The sequence below is a fragment of the Pinus tabuliformis genome, chromosome 2_2, assembly GCF_031772625.1.
Source record: "Pinus tabuliformis cultivar Carrire ecotype Pingquan chromosome 2_2, CPIR1, whole genome shotgun sequence".
Lineage (NCBI taxonomy): Eukaryota > Viridiplantae > Streptophyta > Pinopsida > Pinales > Pinaceae > Pinus > Pinus tabuliformis.
The window spans coordinates 520,684,566-520,706,709 of NC_142300.1; the positions used below are offsets into that span (position 1 = coordinate 520,684,566).

Consider the following 22,144-nt stretch of genomic DNA (forward strand, 5'->3'; position numbering starts at 1 on the left):
CAAAATTTGACATGAAGGACATCAGCTTGATGCATTACTTTTTGGGGATTGGATGTGTGACAACAATAGGAGAGATTTTCCTTGGGCAGGGCATGTATGCAATAAAGATCTTGAGGAGATTCAAGATGGAGGATTGGAGGCCTATGTCTACACTGATGATCACTAACCTGAAGAAGTTGAACACTTCTAAAGGTGAACTAGTGGATCCCACATGGTATAGGTAGCTGATAAGTTCCTTTATGTATCTGGTCAACACTAGATGGGATATATGTTTTGTTGTGAATACACTCAGCGAGTTCATGGTGGAGCCGAGAGAGGTTCATTGGGTGGCAATGAAGCATGTGTTGAGACACTTGCATGGGACAATAGACTTTGGACTATGATATGTCAGAGCTGTAGGAGTGGAGATGCAGGGGTACATAGATTATGATTGGGTAGGGAGTGTGGTGGAAAGAAAGTCCACATTTGGATGTTGTTTCAAGTTGGGATCCACCATGAATTTATGGTTCAACAAGAAGCAATAGTCAATGGCACTCAATTTAGCAGAGTCAGAGTACATGGCAGCAAGTATGGCGAGTTGTGAGGCAGTGCGGCTTCACAAGATGCTTGCAAGATTATTTGATTTGTAGATGGGACCAACAACGATACAATGTGATAATTAGAGTTGCATTAAGCTCTCTAATAATCCCGTGTTTCATGATCGGTCCAAGCATATCGAGATCATATATCACTTCATTAGGGACGGGGTCCAGGGGGGTGCTGTTAATTTTCCATGAAATTCTACAACTACTTAGATGAATAACTGAAAACTGAAATCTAGTAGACTGTCACCACGATACATAATTTCTTAACAACTTATAAGCAGCTGAATAAAAAAACACTAAGATAAAAACACATCACACAAATTGACACACTTGTTTACCCAAGAAACCCAAATGGGAATTTTTTTGTTGTAGTATTTTATCAATTGAGCTTGAGCAATTGAATCTCTTACAAGGTAATTTGCCCCTCTAAGAACACACTTGTTCTCCTACCAAACTAGCTTGAACTCACTCTGCAAACCCTTGATCCTTGCTCCTAACCCTTTTCGCACTTCTTGGCACTATTTCCTTGCACTCGAGGCTTATCTCCTTGTGCACAAAATCTCCTATTTTGTAGCGCACTAGGCTCCTATTTTTTTACGCACTTGGCCTCCTATTTTGTAGTGCAAATCTGCTCCCAAAACTCGTGTGCTCTTGCTCCTCAAGGATACACACTGCACAACAAAGAATTGTTCCCACAAAACTTGTGCACACAACAATGAACAATCCATGTGCCTTCATCCTTGCTTTATAGATTTGATACATGCTAAATTAGGCTAGTTCAAATTTAGAACTCGAGTGGTTGATTGACAAGTTAATTGAGAGTGAACTCTTTCTCGCTCCAATCAACACTGGAGTCACAACACGTCTCTCCTTCTATCAATGATTGAAGTTCCAACTCATTTTATTCCACCCAATCTTGTAGTTAAATTGAAGATTTCTCCATGTAACTGAACCCCCAACACTACGCATGAACTCGTGAGATTATTCCCATAAACTCGCATACATTCTTGGAGAAGGACAAACTTGTGGTCTTTCTGGCTAAGGCACAAGCCAAAAGAATTTCACTCGCTACAAATTTCAATAAGTGCTGTGGGATAGCAGTACATTTCTACATAGTAGCAAGTGACAGATGTTCTCACGAAGTCTTTAGTGAAGGGAAAGTTCGTGAAGTACCAGGATAAGTTCAGGGTATTGGAGAATCCCTTCCTTGCTTGGAGGGAGTGTTGATGTGAGTAGCATTGGGAGATCTTCTACAATTGGTCGGTGTCTTAGTATGTGGAAGACATTATTTGCATCTTCTAGTGTTTTATGTCTTTTTTCCTAAGTTTGGCTTAGGAAAAGTACATTAATAATTATTGTGAACTATTGGGTTATTTTCTTGGGATAAATAATTTAATTATTTAAGTGACTTAGAAATAATCTCTACTGTTAATCTTTAAGATGTTTCTAGAAGGAAGATTCAAGATGTTTCTAGAGGGGAGATTCGGGTTAGGGATTTGGACTCATTGGAGATTATAAATAGAGGCTAGCGATGGAGGTGAAGACACAACAAAGAACACAAGTGTGCGAGTGAGTCATCACGAGAGAGTGATTTTTTTTGCAGTTTGAGTGGCTCAGTGACTAGTGCATAGAGAAGGAAAAAGTACGAGTGGGTTTGAACAAATCAAGGAGGGCCGAGTTGGAGGAGATTGCCGGGTTGAGTTTCCAGAAGGAGATCGTGTTTCTCTAGAGGAGGTAAAGTTGCTGTAGTGCTGGGGTATTTCCAGTGTGCATTAGGGGCAGGATGTAGATTGAGTTGTTGGAGGACTCAGATATGATCGATGGATGGTGATTTCTTCAGAGTGATTTCATCTGGAGGAAGATTTACTTGAGGTCGAATTCATTCTAAGGGAGTCGAGTTGCAAGTCCGAGATTGCATTTTTCCTTGTATCTCCATGGGTCAAAAAACCTATATTTTCCAGATAATGAAATGATGGAGAATTGTTTGTGGGTTAATTAACTTTGCAATATGTGATTGATCTCTCTAGTTTATTTCTGCTGCATATTTTTAATTCTAGAAGTTAAAGATACCAATGATTTTACTTTTCAGTGATTTAGTTATTATTTGGCTAAATACATAATAAACTAAGGATAAATTAAATTTCCATGAGAAAATAAATCTAGCTAGTATTAGAAATTTAACAGATGTAGCTAAAAGAGAAGGAAAAAGCATATTATGGCCACAAAATAAAATAAAAAATATCAAAATGCATAAGATGGTTGGGACATACACATTAGTACGTGGGAAAAAGCCTAGCATGAGCTCTACCTCACTCATTATGTCTATCACCCCATTCTTGAGCACTTGTTTTTGCTATGCATCATGAAAGGAACCCTTACATGTCCCAACCTCGATGCGAAATGAGCTACCCCATCATTATGGGGTAATACAACTGCTATATATCATTCAAAGCATGCTCTAACCCTTTGAGCCATGAGTAGTAATACAAGGAAAAATCAAGCAAAAGTCAAAGGCACATAAGATGGGTGGAAAAACAAAGGTTGAGTTGGTAACTCATGCATCCAAAATTGCTCCCTCCTCACATGTATACACTCAGGATGTGGATCACTATCATGTTGGTCCCTTTGACCATGGCACTTGGCCATGAAGTATTCTCCCCTCCGTACCATCATTATTCACTAACAACTATCAATTGAAGGGTGGATTGAAGAAATATCACTTTCCCTTGGGGGTTGGAAACACCTAATAGGGATGTCCTTTAGCCACTCCTACCTAGGGAGGAACCACCATTGCAAGTTCAAGGCCCTAATTTTGGAAGGAAGGCCTTATTTGAAGTATTAAATAGCCCTTTATATTCAAGCTTGGTTCACTTAAATGCAAAAATGATTATTTTCCTTGATGATTGGTTACTTTCACTAGACTTTATGTTGTAATTGTTAGGTGGTTCAGCAGCCTATGACTTGGGCACCTTACCCACATGACTAGGCCCCAAAGAAGTGTATTGGCACCTACAGCTAAAGCATTGAGAGCCTTCGGTCTTTGAGAAGTACCAACACATCACACCTACCACTAGACACCTCTTGCACCCAAGATGTTTTTCCTGCGTTGCACTGCATTTGATGATTCTTCAGGACGATCCAGCATGCCCCCAACTAGACACCTCTTGCACCCAAGATGTTTTTCCTGCGTTGCACTGCATTTGATGATTCTTTAGGACGATCCAGCATGCCCCCAAACCGGCCTTAGCACCTTCTTAAGGGTGGTAATTGATTTAGGGCCCAGATGAGGAAGATCTTGTCTTCAAAGACTTGGAACGACTAGTAGCACCTGGAAAGTCCTCAATATTGGAGCAAAGATGGACACTTTGAGCAGTTGGAGACACAGAGTCCACCCTTTGGTACCTCAAGTGGATTTTGGGGACCACAGAGGGATATTGATGGAGATTTGAGGGCCAACCCCAAATTTTGATTTTAGAGGCTTCTACTCCACACTTGGCACTCAGAAGCCTCAACGCCTGGCATTTGGAGCTCCTTTCTTGCATGGCGTCAGTGCTAGTATGCTCATGGCTCACGTGTGGGCTTCTCATTGCATTTATGACAAAGCTAGTTTGGTTGGCTTGTAACCCAAGGGTTTCATTGTAATTTTACTTGTTAGTAAGAGCTCTTTAGACTAAAAATTAGACCTTATCCTCCTCATAAAAATTGAGAGGAACATTTCATTTTCATCATCATAACTTGTGAACTCGACCTGTCTTCTTGAAAATTTCTTTTCCTATTGGTGCGATGTGTTCTATGGAGCGAAATTTGTCTTGGAGCTATTGTCTTGTCTTTGGAGAAGTTATCTTGGATTGATGATTGGATTGTTCATGCATATTATCTTGTAAGTTCTATTTTTATTAAAAATTTCCGATTTCATGTCTAATGTATGGAATAAATTGATGATCTAGGTTAAATTTTGTGCCCTAATTTTGTTGAAGATCAATTTTATGGAAGCTAGATCATATTATTGCATGCATTACTCATAGTATGATATGTGAATGGAAATCCCCTTGGTGATCTTACATTAGCTCTCCCAAGTGACTTTCAATCCCTCACAAAGGTAATAGCTAGGGTTTTGATGCTAGGGCATCAAAATATCCTTACTCCTTTGCAAGTTTTAGCCAACCTTAAGAGCTCATAGACTCCATCAACCCTAGGACTAGGCATTGGCCATCCTTTGTTGGTGATCAACTCAACTTTTATCCATAAACATTACTCTTTCTCTCTCCTCTCTAAATTCGTCCCTTTTAAGGCCAAGTGATCACCAGGGTCTAGTGCGAATTGGCTAGGAAGATGAATTTTGGCTCTTTGAAAGTCTAAATATCAAGGGTAGGGTGGTTGCCACAAAATCACTCACTTTGGTAGGCATTCATTCCAGTTTGTCAATAAATTTCCTTGCCCTTGAATATCTCTTATAGGTGACCTTATACTGGGAGTCCTCCCATTGATGAATGTCCATAAAGAGTAGGGGGTTTTGGCTGTGGTGACAGTGGGCCATCGCCTCATTGTTATCATTTAGTCTAGTGCTAGCCTTGCAGGGTACCCTTATCCAAGGCCTAGTAGATTTTGCATCAATGAGTATTTTGGTATTTTGGGACAACAGTAATGCTAAAGGCATGGAATAAATGAATAGTGTCCCAAACAACATGAGGGTATCATTTCAACCAATTGTTTTTAACTGAAAATTCATTCTTCACTTGTTTAACCACTGCTAATTTTTCTTAGGGCAATGTTGTTCTTTGCTTTGATAATTGCATTTCATGATTTACATATAAAATTCGCCCCACAACATTATAAAATTATTTAGATTTACTTCATTATTCAACAACATATGCAACTATGTAGAAAGAACAACATCATCATCAATGCAACAGAACATACAGGAAGAATAGAAGAAAAGCGTTCACACATAGAGATGTTGAATTTCCACGACCTTGGGTCTAGGATAAAATCTTAAAATCTTTGACGCTACCAAACCAAGAATCTCAACGATACTACTTTGCACAACAGAATATAAACAACAGTAAATCATACATGCACAGAATATAGACAACTTTTTACAATTTTCAACCCAACTTCATTATATTAAACAACATATAATACAACAGTCTAGGGCTCTCGTACCAGGGATAATGGCCCTCATACATCCACTAGTACAAGATACAAATTGGGGCTTGGTGTCAATCCATCGACGACCAATCTACCCTCAACAAGATACTCTGACCATCTGGCTGATGAAGTCGACTCTCTCAGCTCCCCTCGGTCGTACCCTGTACCTGCCCGGTCCTTCAGCTCTCGATTTGGAGCTCCTGCCTCTATCAATGCTCCAAGTCCATCTGGCCACTGAATCTCGACTCAATAATCTGCTCTCTCGTTGATCGTTCGTCCATGAACGCATCAACACATTGAGACTCCTGTCGAGTTGTTCATAGCTCCACTTGTGAACAACTCTCGATCTGCCCATTGTTGCTCCTCAGCTACTCAAGGACTTCAACCCATTATGGTCTTCCTGCGCTACTCCAATGAAGACCAACATAGGGCACGAAGCGCTGCCAACCTGCCACTTATCACTGCAAGATGCCCATCTCCCACAATGAACACAGGCTAGGAGGAATGCCCATCTTCTGCTATAGATGTCCTTCTCCACACACAAGTCTCGAGCTCCACAAACTACTCTTGGTTGATCAGACCCCTGAGCTCATCAACTGCCTCTCTTGCAACTACCTTTGTCCATCAAGGTGTTGCTAACCGAGCTCCACACTTGTTCTTCTCTCACGCTGCCCTCCAACAGTCCACGAGAGACCAAGTCCACACTGTAGCATCTGCACCTAGTTAGGGCATCCCCACACCTAGGAAACCCTTACACACGACTGCCCATAGACTTCACCAATCTGCCCTTTGCTTCCGCAATAGAGGAGCTATTACACAAATCCGGGCACCAATCATGTCCTCAACGAGGACATCTATCCAACTGCCATCAAGGGAACATCTGCAACTCTCCTTGTTGCTGTCCTCTTATCTCTCATCTGATGTGCCTGCTATCACCTCGGCTGCCGTAGGCTTCCCAACAGTCCACGTGGGCTCCTCCAACAACTCTTAAGGTCTCCTACAACTTCCCATCAAACTGATCCAAGCACTGGTCGAAGTCTTTGACCCAACATCCCTCCAAAAACACTGTTGTAATAATGTTTGACTTCACTGTTTGTGACAGTCCTGGTTAGGGCACGTGTTGCAGCCCTAACTCCACCTAACAGTCAACAAACAAGCCCTTTAAGGGCTGCGACATACCTTAAGAAGGCTCCTCCTTTGCCATACTGCCTCTTTAGGGCATAGTCCACCCTTGACAACCCTTACAAAACTCTTGACTGTGTGCTATGGCTTGCGGCCTAGCACAATAGTCCTCCTGTAGCACTGACCCCTCCAAACAATGCCCAAACACCCTCCAACAACAACGTCCTTGCCTCTTATGAACTCGGCCTCACAACAAGCCTACTCGGCCCTCAAAAACGACAACCTGGATAGCCCAAAGACATTCTGCACCAGCCTCCTTACTCGGCCTCCCTTGTAGACTTCCAACCTCTCCTCCATGCTATTTAGGCCTCTTCTTTTGTTGCGGCTAGGGCTAATTTCAGAGCTCTTTTCCTTGAGATGATGTTGCACAAATGGATGCTAAAACAACTCCAATTCACCCTCTATTTATAGCCAAATGAGGGGCTCCAACGAATAAATGAAGAGACACATCTATTGGCTAATTTTTACATCAAGCCTACATAACTTGAAAACCAATAGTTAATTTTCAAATTCAAAAATTCATTTCCCCACTTCTACAACTCAGAATAAGACGATTCTCGAAGCGTTCGATTCTCCTTTCCAGCCTCTATCGTCTCACGCCATCACATGTAGAAATGTGCTTTTGGAATTGTCCCAAACACGATTAGGTGCAAAACCCCAAGCTTGGGTTCTAAGCCCACAAGCCTACCTGTAGCGCTTTGACCTCCAACCCTCGAACACTAGGGCTTGGAGTACCTCCCAAGCTACACAAAAATCAACAAGAGACACCGGGATTGGTCAGAGACCAGGGAAAAACCCACTATGGGGATAACTGTTTCAAATTCATCTTCTTATTAGATTGTCATTGAATGATTCAACAAAGAGAAAGTACAATGATCCATATCTTCAATCATAAACCTATCCAGCAAAATCAACTAAACAACATCCATGAAATGAACCCAACAATTCTCATACTCAAAACCTGGATTTAGAGGCTTGTAATCAATTGTCACTATTTGTGGTCAACTGTCGAACCTTGCGGTCAACGAGCGAAATCTACGATCAACTGAAAAACCAAACCCTAGACTCCAGTTGCATGGAGGAAGAGTCATGCGTGCAACTGAGAGCTTCCAGTCGCTCCCTTGAGCCTGTAAACCTTTGACTACAGTCGAAATCTGCCTTTGTCAAGCCTGCGACTGAGATCCAAAACCCTAGAAACGTGTGTGGTCTTTGGACCTTGTAATTTCTCCTTCATGCGAACCAATTCTCTGCAAACATGCCTCAGATCTGTGCAAGCCAAAACCAAGAAAGAGAATGGAAGAATGTCTCATGATGATGTCCAAATGAGGTTGAGGTCACTTGTATTTATAACCTTCCATGGGTGTCCAATTTGCTTTAGGGCCAACTTGATCAAATATGCACATGTGGGCTTATAATTCAAAAATATACTTTCCCTTATCCAAATTGAGTGCTTCAGTAGTCAAAATTGGTCCTCTCGAAAAGAGGAATCTCATCCCATAGTTGGAATTTGTCACTGAGCTGCCAAACTAACACTCCCTCTCAGCTAGGGAGAAATTCCAACTGCATCACGTAATCATCATAAATATCCAGTCATCAAATCATATCCAATCTCAAGTATCATCATCAAATGTCGTTACTGCTCATCTTTTCTCATATCTTGCTTATTTTTGCTTATCTCTTGATTTCCCCTGCTCATACGCTGAACATTCTTGAATCTAAAAGAAGAATTTGATAGGGTAGTTCAATCTACCAGCCTCTATCCATTGGGGAGTCACTGCTACCACCCAGAATCACTGCCAACAGGGAGCCCAATGGTACTATAGCCTGGAAACATCAACAGGGAGCCAATTCTACAACCCGCACCAACATTGGAGAGCTTAGTTCAATCCAGAACAACATCAGGGAGCACATCTCACCTTGAAACCATATCGGGGAGCTTAGTCTCAACCCAGAACCTCATGGGGGAGAAAAAACATCTTCAACCCCATATCGAGAATAGGTAATATAGGGGAGCACCTCTCAACCCATCATATTGCCTACCGATCTTCCCAACAATGACCCTTAAGAGTTGTGGTAGAACACTTGCATCATAATCTGAGCTTGGTCGAGATAGCTGACTTACCAAAAGGCAAGGATCACACACCCCCAAGCCTCCTCAACTCGTTGGCCAAACGGGGAAGGACAATCCCAACAAGCCCAGCTTGTGGGTATGATGCCAACTGGGGTATACTCTGCAAAGACCAAGATAGGGGAGATACCTGACTTGTCAAAACTGACAAGGATCACACACATCCTATGGGTGACAGATAGGGGTGATACCCTATTGTCCAGAGATCCCTCAACCCTAGAGCCCTCCATCTCAATTCCACACCCTGGGAGCTCAAACAGAGGGGGAAGAGTTGGCTCAGTGTCCTCGATCAACGATGCTCTCTATAGATCAAAAATATATCATTGTTCTCATATCTAGTAATCATCATGTCTCAATAGCAACAGTCTCCTGTTCATACAGGAAATCAAATATTATATTAGAACAAAAATATATATATCATAAAAAGGATACCTTGTTCGACCTCCCTCTCATGGAGGTAGCAACCACAAGCCTAAGCTTGTCTTGTATCGTAACACTGTCTTAATATATGAAGGTGTCTTAGTCCCAACAATATATGGGATTATCTGCCAATCAGATCCCACTCATTATTATCACAATGTATTCTTGTCATATCTAGAATCTGCTCAAACAACTCTCAAAAGAGCTTCTTCATCTCGCCTCATAGCTAGCCATGCTAGTAACATCGTACTCAATCTCGATCGTGCTTAAAGCTACGAACTTCCCCTCCAAAATATCATGGCAGATCTCATACTAAGCCAACACCCATATGTGCTCATCAATAATGATCCTAAACATCATCAATACATCCATCCAATCTCATATTATAGAATGAATATCTTACATCAAAAATCGATTGTCCCAAGAAAATATCTCGAAGGGTGCTTGGCGGCCACTCAATGTGTATGAAGCGGCTCAATCATGAATTCATTCAGGTTCTATGCACAATATATATACGGACAGGTGTTCAAACGAAACATCAATGCTTCAATCAACTGTCGGTTGCCGAGTCAGGTTCAACAATATCTCTTCATAACATCTTGAAATTCAATGGAGTGTCCAAGGATTTGCATTTCCACTTTCCAAAAACTCTTCAATAGCTTCACAATATAGACTTTCTTTTCTAAACTTCAGAATGTGATTAATCATAGCATGATTTATTATTTCGAGCTTCAGAAGCCAACTCCCTCTTACTTTGATCATCAGAGGCTTATTACTTGTCAAAAGTAGACCATTAGCATATAAAACCAAAATCAAAGCCATACCTTGGACAACTTTTGAAGTAGAGGTTTGGATGGGAACATCTTCTTGGCTTCACGAGATGAATGTTAATGCGAACATATCAGGCTTGGGGAGCTTGCTTCATACAATGCTTTCTGCAAACATAACACTTTACCAAACCAATATGCTCAACCTTACATAGATCAATATTGTGCAATCAAATCAACTAAGTCAGCTTATCAAAGTTTAGATGCCAAATCAAAACTAATATCAAAATCATCAATATCATTGTAACCTAAGTTGCACAAAACGTCTAGAAGTTTTCGAAACGGGGACGGCTCGTAACGTGACCCCCGGAAAATGGAAACGCAACCGAAACATCATATATATATATATATATATATATATATATATATCTATATGTATATAGTCAAATATTAAATAACACATTATTTTCCAAGAAAATAAAGAATGAGACATATAAATGACATTTTAGAAGGAAATCCAAATTTGTATTAACTCCAACAGATGATTACATGATGCAAATATCCAAAATTAGCCTTTATAGACAAGGCTATACATCCAAGCCTCCAAAATCAACCTTTATATGTGAGGCTATATGTGCTAAAACTAAAATAAAACATGAGCTAAAGACAATTATGGCTACATTAACATATCATTACTAATAACCTCCTCATCCTCATCAGCAAAGATAGAACAAGATGCTTGTTCAATAGAAGAGGCAACTCTACTAGTACTTCCAGTTGCACTTGCACCACCACTGGCACAAATATCTAGATCAGAAAGAGAGAGCTCTAAATCTGGACATTTGGGTGTTAAAAGGGGCCCACACCCTTCTTCACCCCTTGAGCTGGCCCAAAAAAATAAAAAAATTAATTAATTTCACCTTTCTGCTCGAAACGCAGCCTGTAGTAGTTGAAACGTTGTCGGTTGTACCATACGGTGTTTCGAAATAGCGAAATGTTGTACGGTACAACCTACGATGTTTCGGCCGCGTTTCAAAGCTGTTTCGGTGTTTCGAGCCATCCTCGGTACCGGTACACCACCTTTTTAGGTGTTTCTTGCAACATAGATTGTAACAAATTCTTTGGACCAGGTGATAGGTAGAGCTCACATCCAAATATCAAGTTATGATTTCATTTATTGTGATGCCAAAAAATTGTCATTTACCAAGCAATATCAAACCAAACTTCATTACGTCATCCTCATGATCATAATATAAATCATTTCTGTCATTAGATGCAAATGCATACACCAAGGATAAGTCATGTAGGTTCCATCCATTTATTGTGAGATTACTTCATATTGGATCACAATAGTTTATACTTCAACCATTGTGGCAAGGACAATGAGGCCAATACAAAATATGTTAGCCACTGAAAGTTACTATGCTCACATAGCACTGTGATCAAGGCAGTGCATCAGATGTCAAGTCAAAACCCTAATTTGTTATCACAGTGAGTTCAATCAGTGCATAACCCAAAAAAATATGAAGCATCATGTCAATGTTCTAAAGCATATTTACGAACTACAAACATCTTGTCATTGCTCATCTATATTAATCAGCCAGATCTGGTCAAACCCTTGCAATCAAATGTCATATACTAGCTTCAATGATCAAATCAAAATGGCATACTGATATGCATATTCCAGTTCCCTGCAAACACGAATTTAGTCAACACATTCACAATCTTTATAGTAAGTCAAACATTCAAACTTCCTTGCTCATGGAACTTTCTAATGTCTGTTCCATATCTGAAGGACTGTCATACTATTGGTGCATTCCTGATTTTGCGCATAAGGTTTTAGTTTTGTGACCTACAGGCATAACCACACCCATAAGCTTTCTTCCATGCGGTTGAGAGGCTACAATCACATCCTCAAGCTTGCTTCCGTGTGGTTGAGGCTTAGAGTAAAGAAAACTCTCTTCTCAGAGCATAACTTTTCTGCGGACCAACAATATCAAATATTTGTCTATTCATGTCCATAAATCATACTTAAATAGTAAAGAATCTTCTATACGTATAATGCAAATGATAATAGGTGTAGGGATCTTGAGCAACCCCTTCAACCATAAGTCATCAACCTGTCTATAATATTGTCATGCATCAACATAACTGTTAGATCATAAAGTCAAGCTATATCATGTTCTAAAACATATATCCATCATGGTCATAACATGTTAGCATCAACTACTTCATCATTACATCATGACATTAATCTTTCATCAAGGGTTATTGTCAAATAGCTAATAGGAGTATACTTCAAGAATCATGATCACAACATCACTTCTTTATCACATGACTCAATCCATCAAGTTAGGGCATTCAAATTTACCATATGTCATAATTATTGAGCTCATCAAAACGTAACCATCGTCAACAAAAGATCCTGAATATCATTCTCATTGTTACACTTCTATCATCATGGTTATCATGCTTATCACAAGAATTATCAATAGTATCAAGCTACCATATATGAGAATCAATGTGCAAGCCTTCTTTATGGGATCAAGATATCCAAAATAGTAGATGTTATCCAAACATCAAGTATACCATTGTATCAAAAATCAATATTTTTATGTAGCTTCATAGAATCAAGAAATTCATGATATCTATGATGTAAGATACTTGTTCAATACCAAGTGCGTCATTTCATCCTAAGTATTATGAATCAAACTTTCATATGCATGAGCCATTTGTGAAGGTGACATTCCCATCATACCTTAGGGCTTACCTTGCCATCGTATATTGCAGCTATAACATCGGAATAAAGCACCATACATACCTTGAGTGTTCAAATACTTGTGCACCTTCTTATTTTACATAGGCAATTGTAGCATTTTGTCAACTTTTCATCAAGTGCCTCTTTCCCTTTTCCAACACTAGTTCTTCTCTTCCTGCACTAGCCATGATCCTCAAGAAGGATCCACTTATCACAACTCATCAGGAGGTTAGAAGCATCCAAATACTCAAATATACATGCAGGAAGTATAAGTAATAATCAAAACAATAATTAGATCAATAAGTCTAAACAAAAGTAAAGACATAAAGGAGCACCATAAATTGAAAAGTAATTATCTTCAATGAGAGGTGATCATCTCCCTCTTGAACTATTCTTCAAGAGCCATCATTGCCCATTGTCCATATGACAATGTTGCTTTCAATATTTTAACCAACTTTATCAACAACCAGGCTAATAGAGACTATCCTATGTAGGGCTTCATCAAATCTAACACAAGTGCTTGAACATCTTCACATTAGTTATGCTAGGGTTTCTAAATTGCATATCTCAAATCTTTGCCATAAACGAGGGTTTATTCCAAACCCTAACCTCATAATATCCATCAAATCTTAATAGTCAAATTGCCTAGGGTTTCCTTAAAACCCTAATATTCTCTTAGGTCTCCTCCATCTTCTCTTGCTTCCATCAATGGTGTCATCATAGGGGTGATCTCTATGACTTTTCTTCAGCCCAACTCTGAAACCATGTTATTCTTTGCTTTGATAATTGCATTTCATCATTTACATATAGAATTCACCCCACAACATTATAACATTATTCAGATTACTTCATTATTCAGCAACATATGCAACTATGTAGAAAGAACAACAACATCATCAATGCAATGGAACATAAAAGAACAATAGAAGAAAGACATTCACATAGAGATACCAGGATTCGTCAAAGACCAGGGAAAAGACCACTATGGGAAAAGCTTGTTAAATTCTTCTTCTTATTAGATTGTCATTGAATGATTCAACAAAGAGAGAGTACAATGATCCATATTTTCAATAATAAACCTATCCAGCAAAATCAACTAAACAACATCCATGAAATGAACCTAACAATGCTCATACTCAAAACCTTGATTCAGAGGTCTGTAATCAACTAGCGAACCCTGTGGTCAATGAACGAAATCTGCAGTCAACTGACAAACCAAACCCTAGACTCCAGTGGCAAGGAGGAAGAGTCATGTGTGCGACTGAGAGTTTCCAGCGGCTCCCTTGAGCCTACAAGCCTGCGACTACGGTCGAAATTTGCCTTTGTCAAGCATGTGGCTGAGATCCAAAACCCTAGAAATGCGCATGGGCTTCGGACCTTGTAATTTCTCCTTCGTGCAAACTTAAGTTGCACGAAACGTTGAAACGTTTCAGAGTTTCCAAAACGGGTACATTTAGAAATGCCACCTCTCAAAAATGGAAACGTAACGTCATATATGTATATATAAACAATATAAATATAAATATAAATAAATAAGTGAATAACACATTATCTTGAAAGAGAAAAGGGAATAAGACCCATAGATGACAATTTAGAAGGAAAAACAAGTCTATATTACATCGGGTTCCTAGACGTTTCGTGCAAGATAGGTGCGAACCAATTCTCCACAGACGCGCCTCAAACCACTGTGAGCCAAAACCAAGAAAGAGAATAGAATAATGTTTCATGATGATGTCCAAATGATGTTGAGGTCACTTGTATTTATAGCCTTCAAAGGGTGTCCAAATTGCTTTAGGGCCGACCTGATCAAATATAGACATGTGAGTTTAAAATTAAAAAATACACTTTCCCTCGTTCAAATTGAGCGCTTCAATAGTCAAAATTGGTCCTCTCAAAAAGAGGAATCTCATCCCATGGTTGGAATTTGTCATTGAGCTGCCAAATTAAGAACCACAAGCTCAGAATCACCAATTACTACCAAGACATCAATTTCCATCTCTCTTGCCAACTCAAAACCAAGCAGAAATGCTTCATATATAACCACATTGTTGGTGTTGTCAAATTCAAGCCTGTAAGGAAATATGATATTTAATTAAAGAAGATTAATAAATTACAGAGTCGAAATATAGACATAAAGATGCTTTTTTTTTGAACATTAAGAAAATAAAAATACATCAAACATGCATCAACACACATTTATTGAAACACCGAAACACATCTGCACACTTCTTCAAATGTTTTTGAAGCTTTCCATGTAACTGCATCATTATCAGGTCTAATTTAAAAGCTTGCTGCAAGGAAACCAGTTTCTCTTTTATCAATTGTGTTCTTTACTTAAACATCCATTTTGTTCTTGCATATAATGATATTAGTGTTTCTTATATTGTTTAAGGAATTTCTTAGAATGATTCTAACAGAGGCGATTCTTTTCTGTTCATCCTCACCTATTGACCCATGGTGTTGTGAAATGAAATTTCTCTAGTTTCTAATTTGGTTTGAGTTGTATATCCTGTTTGGCTTCTGGTTAATCTTTAAAATCAAATTTTTCCTGTGGTAAGGCTAACTATTTGAGTTGTGCCATTTTAATGCTTGTAATAATTTGTTGTCTTATTCTATCTCTTTTTCTGCTGATATTTTATTACCTTTTCTTATGCTGCTCCCTTCATATTCCAGTAGTATATATATATAGTGGCACTAATGAAGATAAGATGGTGAGCAATTCTGAAAATATATTTTTAACAAATTTTCCTATTTCGTTATGTGAATATTTCTGTTGTTTTTAATCTGCAGGTATTGTCTGAAGGAAATAGGTCAAATTGTCTATATTTTATAGAATCTGGAGTTTTTCAATCTGCTGAAAGGCACTTGTTTTTCCATTACACTCTCAATGACTGGTTAAATATGGATCAAGAAGCTTTCAAGTCTACCTGTGCTGTACTTGTAGAGGAACTTCGTCTTTGGAAGGTCTGCATAGAGTATGGGCTATGTGTATCATGTTTTCCAGATTTCTATCCAGCTCTTTGCTTTTGGCTAAGCCCCCCATCTTTTGAGAAAATTATTGATAGAGACATAGTCAATGAAGTCCTAGATGTTGCAAGGGAATCATTTATTGTGTTAGAGGCCCTTGCCAGGACTCTTCCAAATCTCCATTCAGTAGAGAATGGGCAAGATGAAGAATTTTCTCTTAATGGTGAGGGTTTTGAAAATTGGTCATGGAATCAGGTGGTTCCAATGGTTAAAGTTGCTCTTGAGTGGTTGCACTTTAGAGAGAGTCCGTTCCTTTTGAAAACATTATGGCTGACAGACAAACATGAAATAAATACTCCTAAGCAGGATTCTTACAGGAAAAGCTTATTGGGTGTGATATCAGCTGTTCTACATGCCCTTTCAAGTATATTTGAAAAGATTCTACCACTTGAAGACACAGGCTTTTGTTCAAGCAATAAAGAACAGTATTCTGGAAAATGGCTACCTGAATTTGTTCCACAGGTGGGCCTGGAGATTATTAAAAGCAGACTGCTACACTTTTCAGAAATAAAATTAGAGCAAATAATATCACTCAATATGGAGAGTTCTTCTGTTCTTGAATATTTATGCTTTCTAAGAAAGGAAACTGACTGTGAAACATCTTTATCAGCTTTAAGTTGCTTTCATGGCATAATTCGGCTCATTACTTCAGTTGACAATGTTATGACTTTTGGACAAAGTAAGCGTCATGATGCTTCTTTCACTGATGAGAACATTTCTGTGACAGAGAAAATACTTAAACGTGGATTAGTAGTATCATCTCAAAATGAGCTCGAATGTGCATTGAGCATGTTTATGGAGCTTGTGTCTTCAGAGTGGCATTATGTGCAGTCTATTGAAGTGAACGGCAGAGGAGGTCCTGCTCCTGGTATAGGACTAGGCTGGGGTGCTGCTGGAGGTGGATTTTGGTCAGGAAAAGTGCTTTTAGCTCAAGCAGATGCTATAGTAACAGCCGCCTTACTTGAACTTTTTCCAATTGTCCTCGACAAAGATGTTTTTGACCTGGAAAAGCTCATTTTACAAAGTGATGGCACAGATGCGTTTGTTATGAACACTACAAAAAAAATCAATGCTTCTTTAAGTATTGTTTTAATTTCAGGTCCTAAAGATAGGCTTATTACAGAAAGAATCTTGAATATCTTGCTTACGGCTCCTGTCATGGAATTCCTAAGTATTTTTGTGCGTAAAGTCTTAAGGAAAGAAACAAAGAAAAGCAACACCATAAATATTGGAGATCTTGATCAAGCTGATTATGATAGCTTCAGTAAAGTTTTACTATTACACTTCAAAAGTCGATGGTTAAGGAAGAAGAAAGAAAATCCTAAAATTGGTCAGACAGAAAAAGAATCTAAAAGTCACTCTGCTAGTAGAAATTCCCGTAAAAAGTCCCCTCTTGGCACGATATCTGAAGAAAGCACAGAGATTGGAAAGACACCTGTGAGGGAACTTTCTCTGGGGATAGAATGGGCACACCAAAGATTACCTGTTCCTGTCCAGTGGTTATTGAGTCCATTATCATCTTCTATTCTGGAACAGATTTCGGAAGTTCCAAGCAATAATGTACTTCTCGAGAATGTTAACTCGACTGACAGAGTGTTTAATACTGTGAGAAGTGGTCTTTTCTTTCTTCTTGGCTTGGAAGCTATATTCTCCTCTTGTGATAGCTTCCAGTCTCCTCCCATTTTATGCATACCATTGGTTAGAAAAATACATATGCTATCTATGGTTTTTGTTGATGGAGGTGATCTGTTTTTAGAAACTCCAGTCAGAGATTTCCTGGGAGCATTACAAGAATTGTATGGACAGGCCCTTGACAGGCAGAATGGAGCAAACATCAATCTGATGTCCCAAAGAAGAAAAAGTGAAAAGTTACAAACTTCCCAGGAGTGCAAAGATCTTATTGTAGATCAAAAGGAAGGGGAAAAATCTGTGGAGGCAATAACTCTTTCCACTCTGAATTTTGAGAGGGATATTGGTGATAGCTACCAGACATTTATAGACACTCTCATTCAGCACTTTGCGGCTACATCCTTTGGTGATGTGGTTTATGGACGTCAGGTGACTATTTACTTGCGCAGGGATGTTGAAGCTTCAATAAGACTTGCGGCGTGGAATTCATTGGCCAGTGATCATATTTTGGAGCTGTTACCGCCACTAGAGCAATGCTTTGCTGATCCCAATGGATATCTCTTTCCTCCTGAGGTAAGTTTTCAAAATGATTTTAGGGATTTTTTTCTTGCAGAATATGTAACCATTTGTATTTTTGTGGATGTTTATGTTTATGGATGAAAATCTGTGCTGAAATTACCGAATCATTCTTTTAAAGTAAGACATTACATAGACAGTATCACAAATCTCCTTGCTGGGAATGGGTCTTTATGTTTACTTGAATATAAGATTTTAAACTATATCAATATTTTGAGATTATTACATGACTCCAGAAACATAGGCGTCAAAAAGTATTTCGTATTTATTTTAGATAGAAATTTGCGAGGACTTCAAATTGCTAGCATTCATTTGTCAGTTAATTACTAACCATGAAGATTTGAGGTCATTGATTACTTTCTTTGAAGGTCTTCTGAATGGATTTCTTATATATTAGATAACAAGATAGATAGAATCTCTGCATTATGTTTTTTTTGACATGGCATATATCACAGGGCCAAGAGGACATCCTTGGATTTTGTTATTGCACATGGTTTGCACTAGGGCCAAGATGACATCCTTGGATTTTGTTATTGCACATGGTTTGCACTACCTGATCCGTAAACGTTATGTGTATATTGTGTGTTTGATGATAATCATTCCTGATGCACATGAGAGGTATACATTGCGTCAATAATAATTATACAATCTAGACTTGAAACAAAGTAGTTTTGATAACTTGACCCATCAGGATAGTATTTGGTGATGTGTAAACATGATTCAGATATGTTACAGATTTGTAGAAAACAATGCATGAGTTTCCAGGGAGCAGCAGTCAGTTTTCTTGTGATTGTCTACGTGTAAAATCCAAGGCAGAAGTCTGACAGAGGCACTGTGCAGAGGTCTGACAGAGGCACGGGTTACAGGGCAGTGGCACATTTTTCTAGAAGGCTGAGCACATACTTAAAGGGAGAGATATGTACTTGAATTGTATTTTTGCTGTGTACAAGTTTCTCTCAGATTAGTAAATTAAATCCTCCTTAACACTGGCTTTCCCCTTGTGGGGTTTTCCAGGATCAGTGTTTGACCAAAAATCCTAGTGTCTTAAATTCTGTGCATGCTTGTCTTATTTCTTTATTAGCTGAAAGTGAAATGTTAAAAGTAGAGGTAGCATGTTAGTGTTCAGTTTAGAGTTATCTTCATGTTTATGTATCAGCATATGTGGGCTGTGGGCTTAAACAATGACATAAAAACAACTGAGACTAGGGTGGGCTACAAACCTTAAAATTCTATAGTAGCTTCTAGTGTTTTGAATGCAATTTACATTCAAGTTTAATATCAACATGGACAATTGGGTTTGGGTACTAAACTTGATATGCAAAACAGATTGAAACTGGGTGGGGCTACAGGACACAAATTTTCTGCAATGAGCCCTCTCTCTCTTTCTCTCCCTTGGGAAAAACACATTTCAGCTGTTTCTGTTTTTCATTTAAAAAAAAAATTTACATCATGATTGCATTGCTCTCTTACCCAAATTAGGAAATACAAAATAGAACTTAAGTTTATTAGCACATCCATTAATGTGGGCTTGGGCTTGAGCTCCCATTAGGATGCCATTACAAGGTCCACATCTTTGATCTTTCTAATATGTACAATTAGCTCAGTTATTCTATGGTACCATTTTAAGGTCAACCCAACTTAATATTTTATTATTTACATCATTATAGGCACTGCCAAAATGTGGTTGCCCAAAAGAAGGTATTATATCAGATAACTTTGTTTCCTTATGCATTCTTATTTAGATATGGCATCATGCATTAAAACACACACGTGTGTGTGTGTGTTTTATATATATATATATATATATAATGTTCCACCAAGTTTCCGGGAGGAGGAGGCGAGGGAGCGGGGATATGCAGGAGTGGCCTATGCAAAAGCTCCCCACCAATTTTTAGGAAATGCGGGGGGATGTCGGGGTCTTAAAAACTTATATAAAATATAAATCGAAGAATCATATAACTGAAACAAATTTAAAACGAAAATCATGGTCATTGATATCATTATCATATAAATTATAATCATACATCATACATGTAAGTTTGTAACTGTACAGTGTAACTAGTAACTACTATTCTACTAAGTTACTAATAATGCACAATGAAAATAAATTATTATAAATGTTTAAAGTTTTAAACTTTAAACCATATTGATGTTCCACTTCCAACTATGAACATTTAACGCTGAATATTGAAATAAAATTATAGAAGTCAAGTCGGATACATCAAGAGTCAATTTTTTTAATTTTATAGAGTCAAAATAACATAAGAACATATCAAAAGATAAATGAGCATAATTGCTCAAGGTAATGCCCTGCTAGTCTTTGCATCCAGCTGCTGCATGAATAAATCAGGATCAACCAAATCACCATCTGAATCAGAATCACTTGCATTCTCAAACATGCTAAGTGGCACACCAACCAACCCCATTTGTGTCTCATCAAGTCTCTCCTCCATATCTACCTGTGCATCATCCTCTGGATCAACATCCCATTGTGTTAATGGTCCCTTCAAATATTTAGGTGTCTTCCTATGCTCAAGATGTAGGGCCATAGTTGCGGGGGAGCGCCCCCCCCCGAACCCGCTCCTGAATCGCGCTCCAGGCGGGAGCAGCGCGGGAGCGCGCTTCTGAAATCGCTCCCGAAAAAAAATTTGCGCTCCCTGCCATTTTCGGGAGCACTGTAGGGAGCAGTCACTCCGTCGCTCCCGGAGCGATTTTTTAATGCCCGTGAGCGATTGGGGAGCGATCGCTCATGGGCATTAAAAATTTGCTCCGGGAGTGTTTCGACCGGGAGCGATCCGGTGGAAAAAAAATCAGCAGACTTAAAAAAAAAATAAATTAAAAAAAAATTTCGTTTTAAAAGCCCAATGGGCCTAAAAAAATTTCATTATCACTTCATTGAGTTGAGTTTGTTGGAGAGCAAGAGCAAAGGAGTGCCGAGGAGCGAGGAGCAAGTGCTGAGGAGCAAGGAGCAAGTGCCGAGGAGCGAGGAGCAAGTGCTGAGGAGCAAGGAGCAAGTGCTGAGGAGCGAGGAGCAAGCCTGCTGAGGTAAGTAACTTAGTAATTTAGTTAGTTTAGTTAGTTTAATTTAGTTAAATAGTAATTTAGTTAATTTAATTTAGTTTATTGAGTTTAAAAATCATGAATTTAAATTAAATTTATAAATTAAATTCTGTGTAGCATGGGTACCTGCACCCGGGGGTGGGGTTCTCGAACCTGTCCTGGGTTCCCGCACCCAAGTACCGGATTCGGGTACGGGTTCTTCCCAGACGAACCCAAAAGAACCGGGTTCTTCCATGAAGAACCGGGTTCTTAAAAAAAAAATTGGGTTCTTTTCCTTTAACGGGTTCTCGGGTTCTTGGGTTCTTCGGGTGCTTGGGTTCTTGGGTTCTTCGGGTTCTTTGGGTTCTTCATAAAAAAAACTATATTAAAAATTTAATTTTCAAATAATTTTTTTTTATTGAAATTTAAAAAATAACTTATAACAAAGGTAAAACTTATAACAAAACCTAAAAAACCCTAAATCAATTCTTGTAATTTGTAAATCAATTTGGAATGAAACATTCTTCCACGGTCCTTACCATCAAAACCTGTGTTGCATGGGTACCCGCACTCGGTTTTTTAAGTTTTTTACAAGTCTTGTTTTTTAAGAATTCTTGTAAATCAATTTGGAATGAAACATTCATTCCCGAGCCAAATAACCATCAAATTATAAACTGTAAATGCACACATACAGGTTCAGACATTTTCGGTCAAATAGAAAGTAGGATTTAGACCAGCCATAAGCTGTAATCCGCTGATGTTGTTAAATGGCGAAGGGCTATTTTGGACAATGGCTAAATTAAGTATCAAAATCTGCCAATTTCTCACAGCATTCTGATAACATCATGTTAAGATTAAAACTAGAAAAATATGCCTAAATCATATA

General features: G+C 38.7%; 1 protein-coding gene across 2 annotated transcripts in view; it reads left to right on the plus strand.

The window, feature by feature from the left end:
* IYO (RPAP1-like, carboxy-terminal protein) overlaps nucleotides 1-22,144 on the plus strand; it is a 261,793-nt gene that overhangs the window by 230,451 nt on the left and 9,198 nt on the right. For both annotated transcript variants that reach the window (XM_089404854.1, XM_089404855.1), the window contains exon 8: nucleotides 15,778-18,216. In XM_089404854.1, coding sequence (XP_089260980.1) covers nucleotides 15,778-18,216 — 2,439 coding nt within the window. The remainder of the gene's footprint in view (nucleotides 1-15,777; nucleotides 18,217-22,144) is intronic.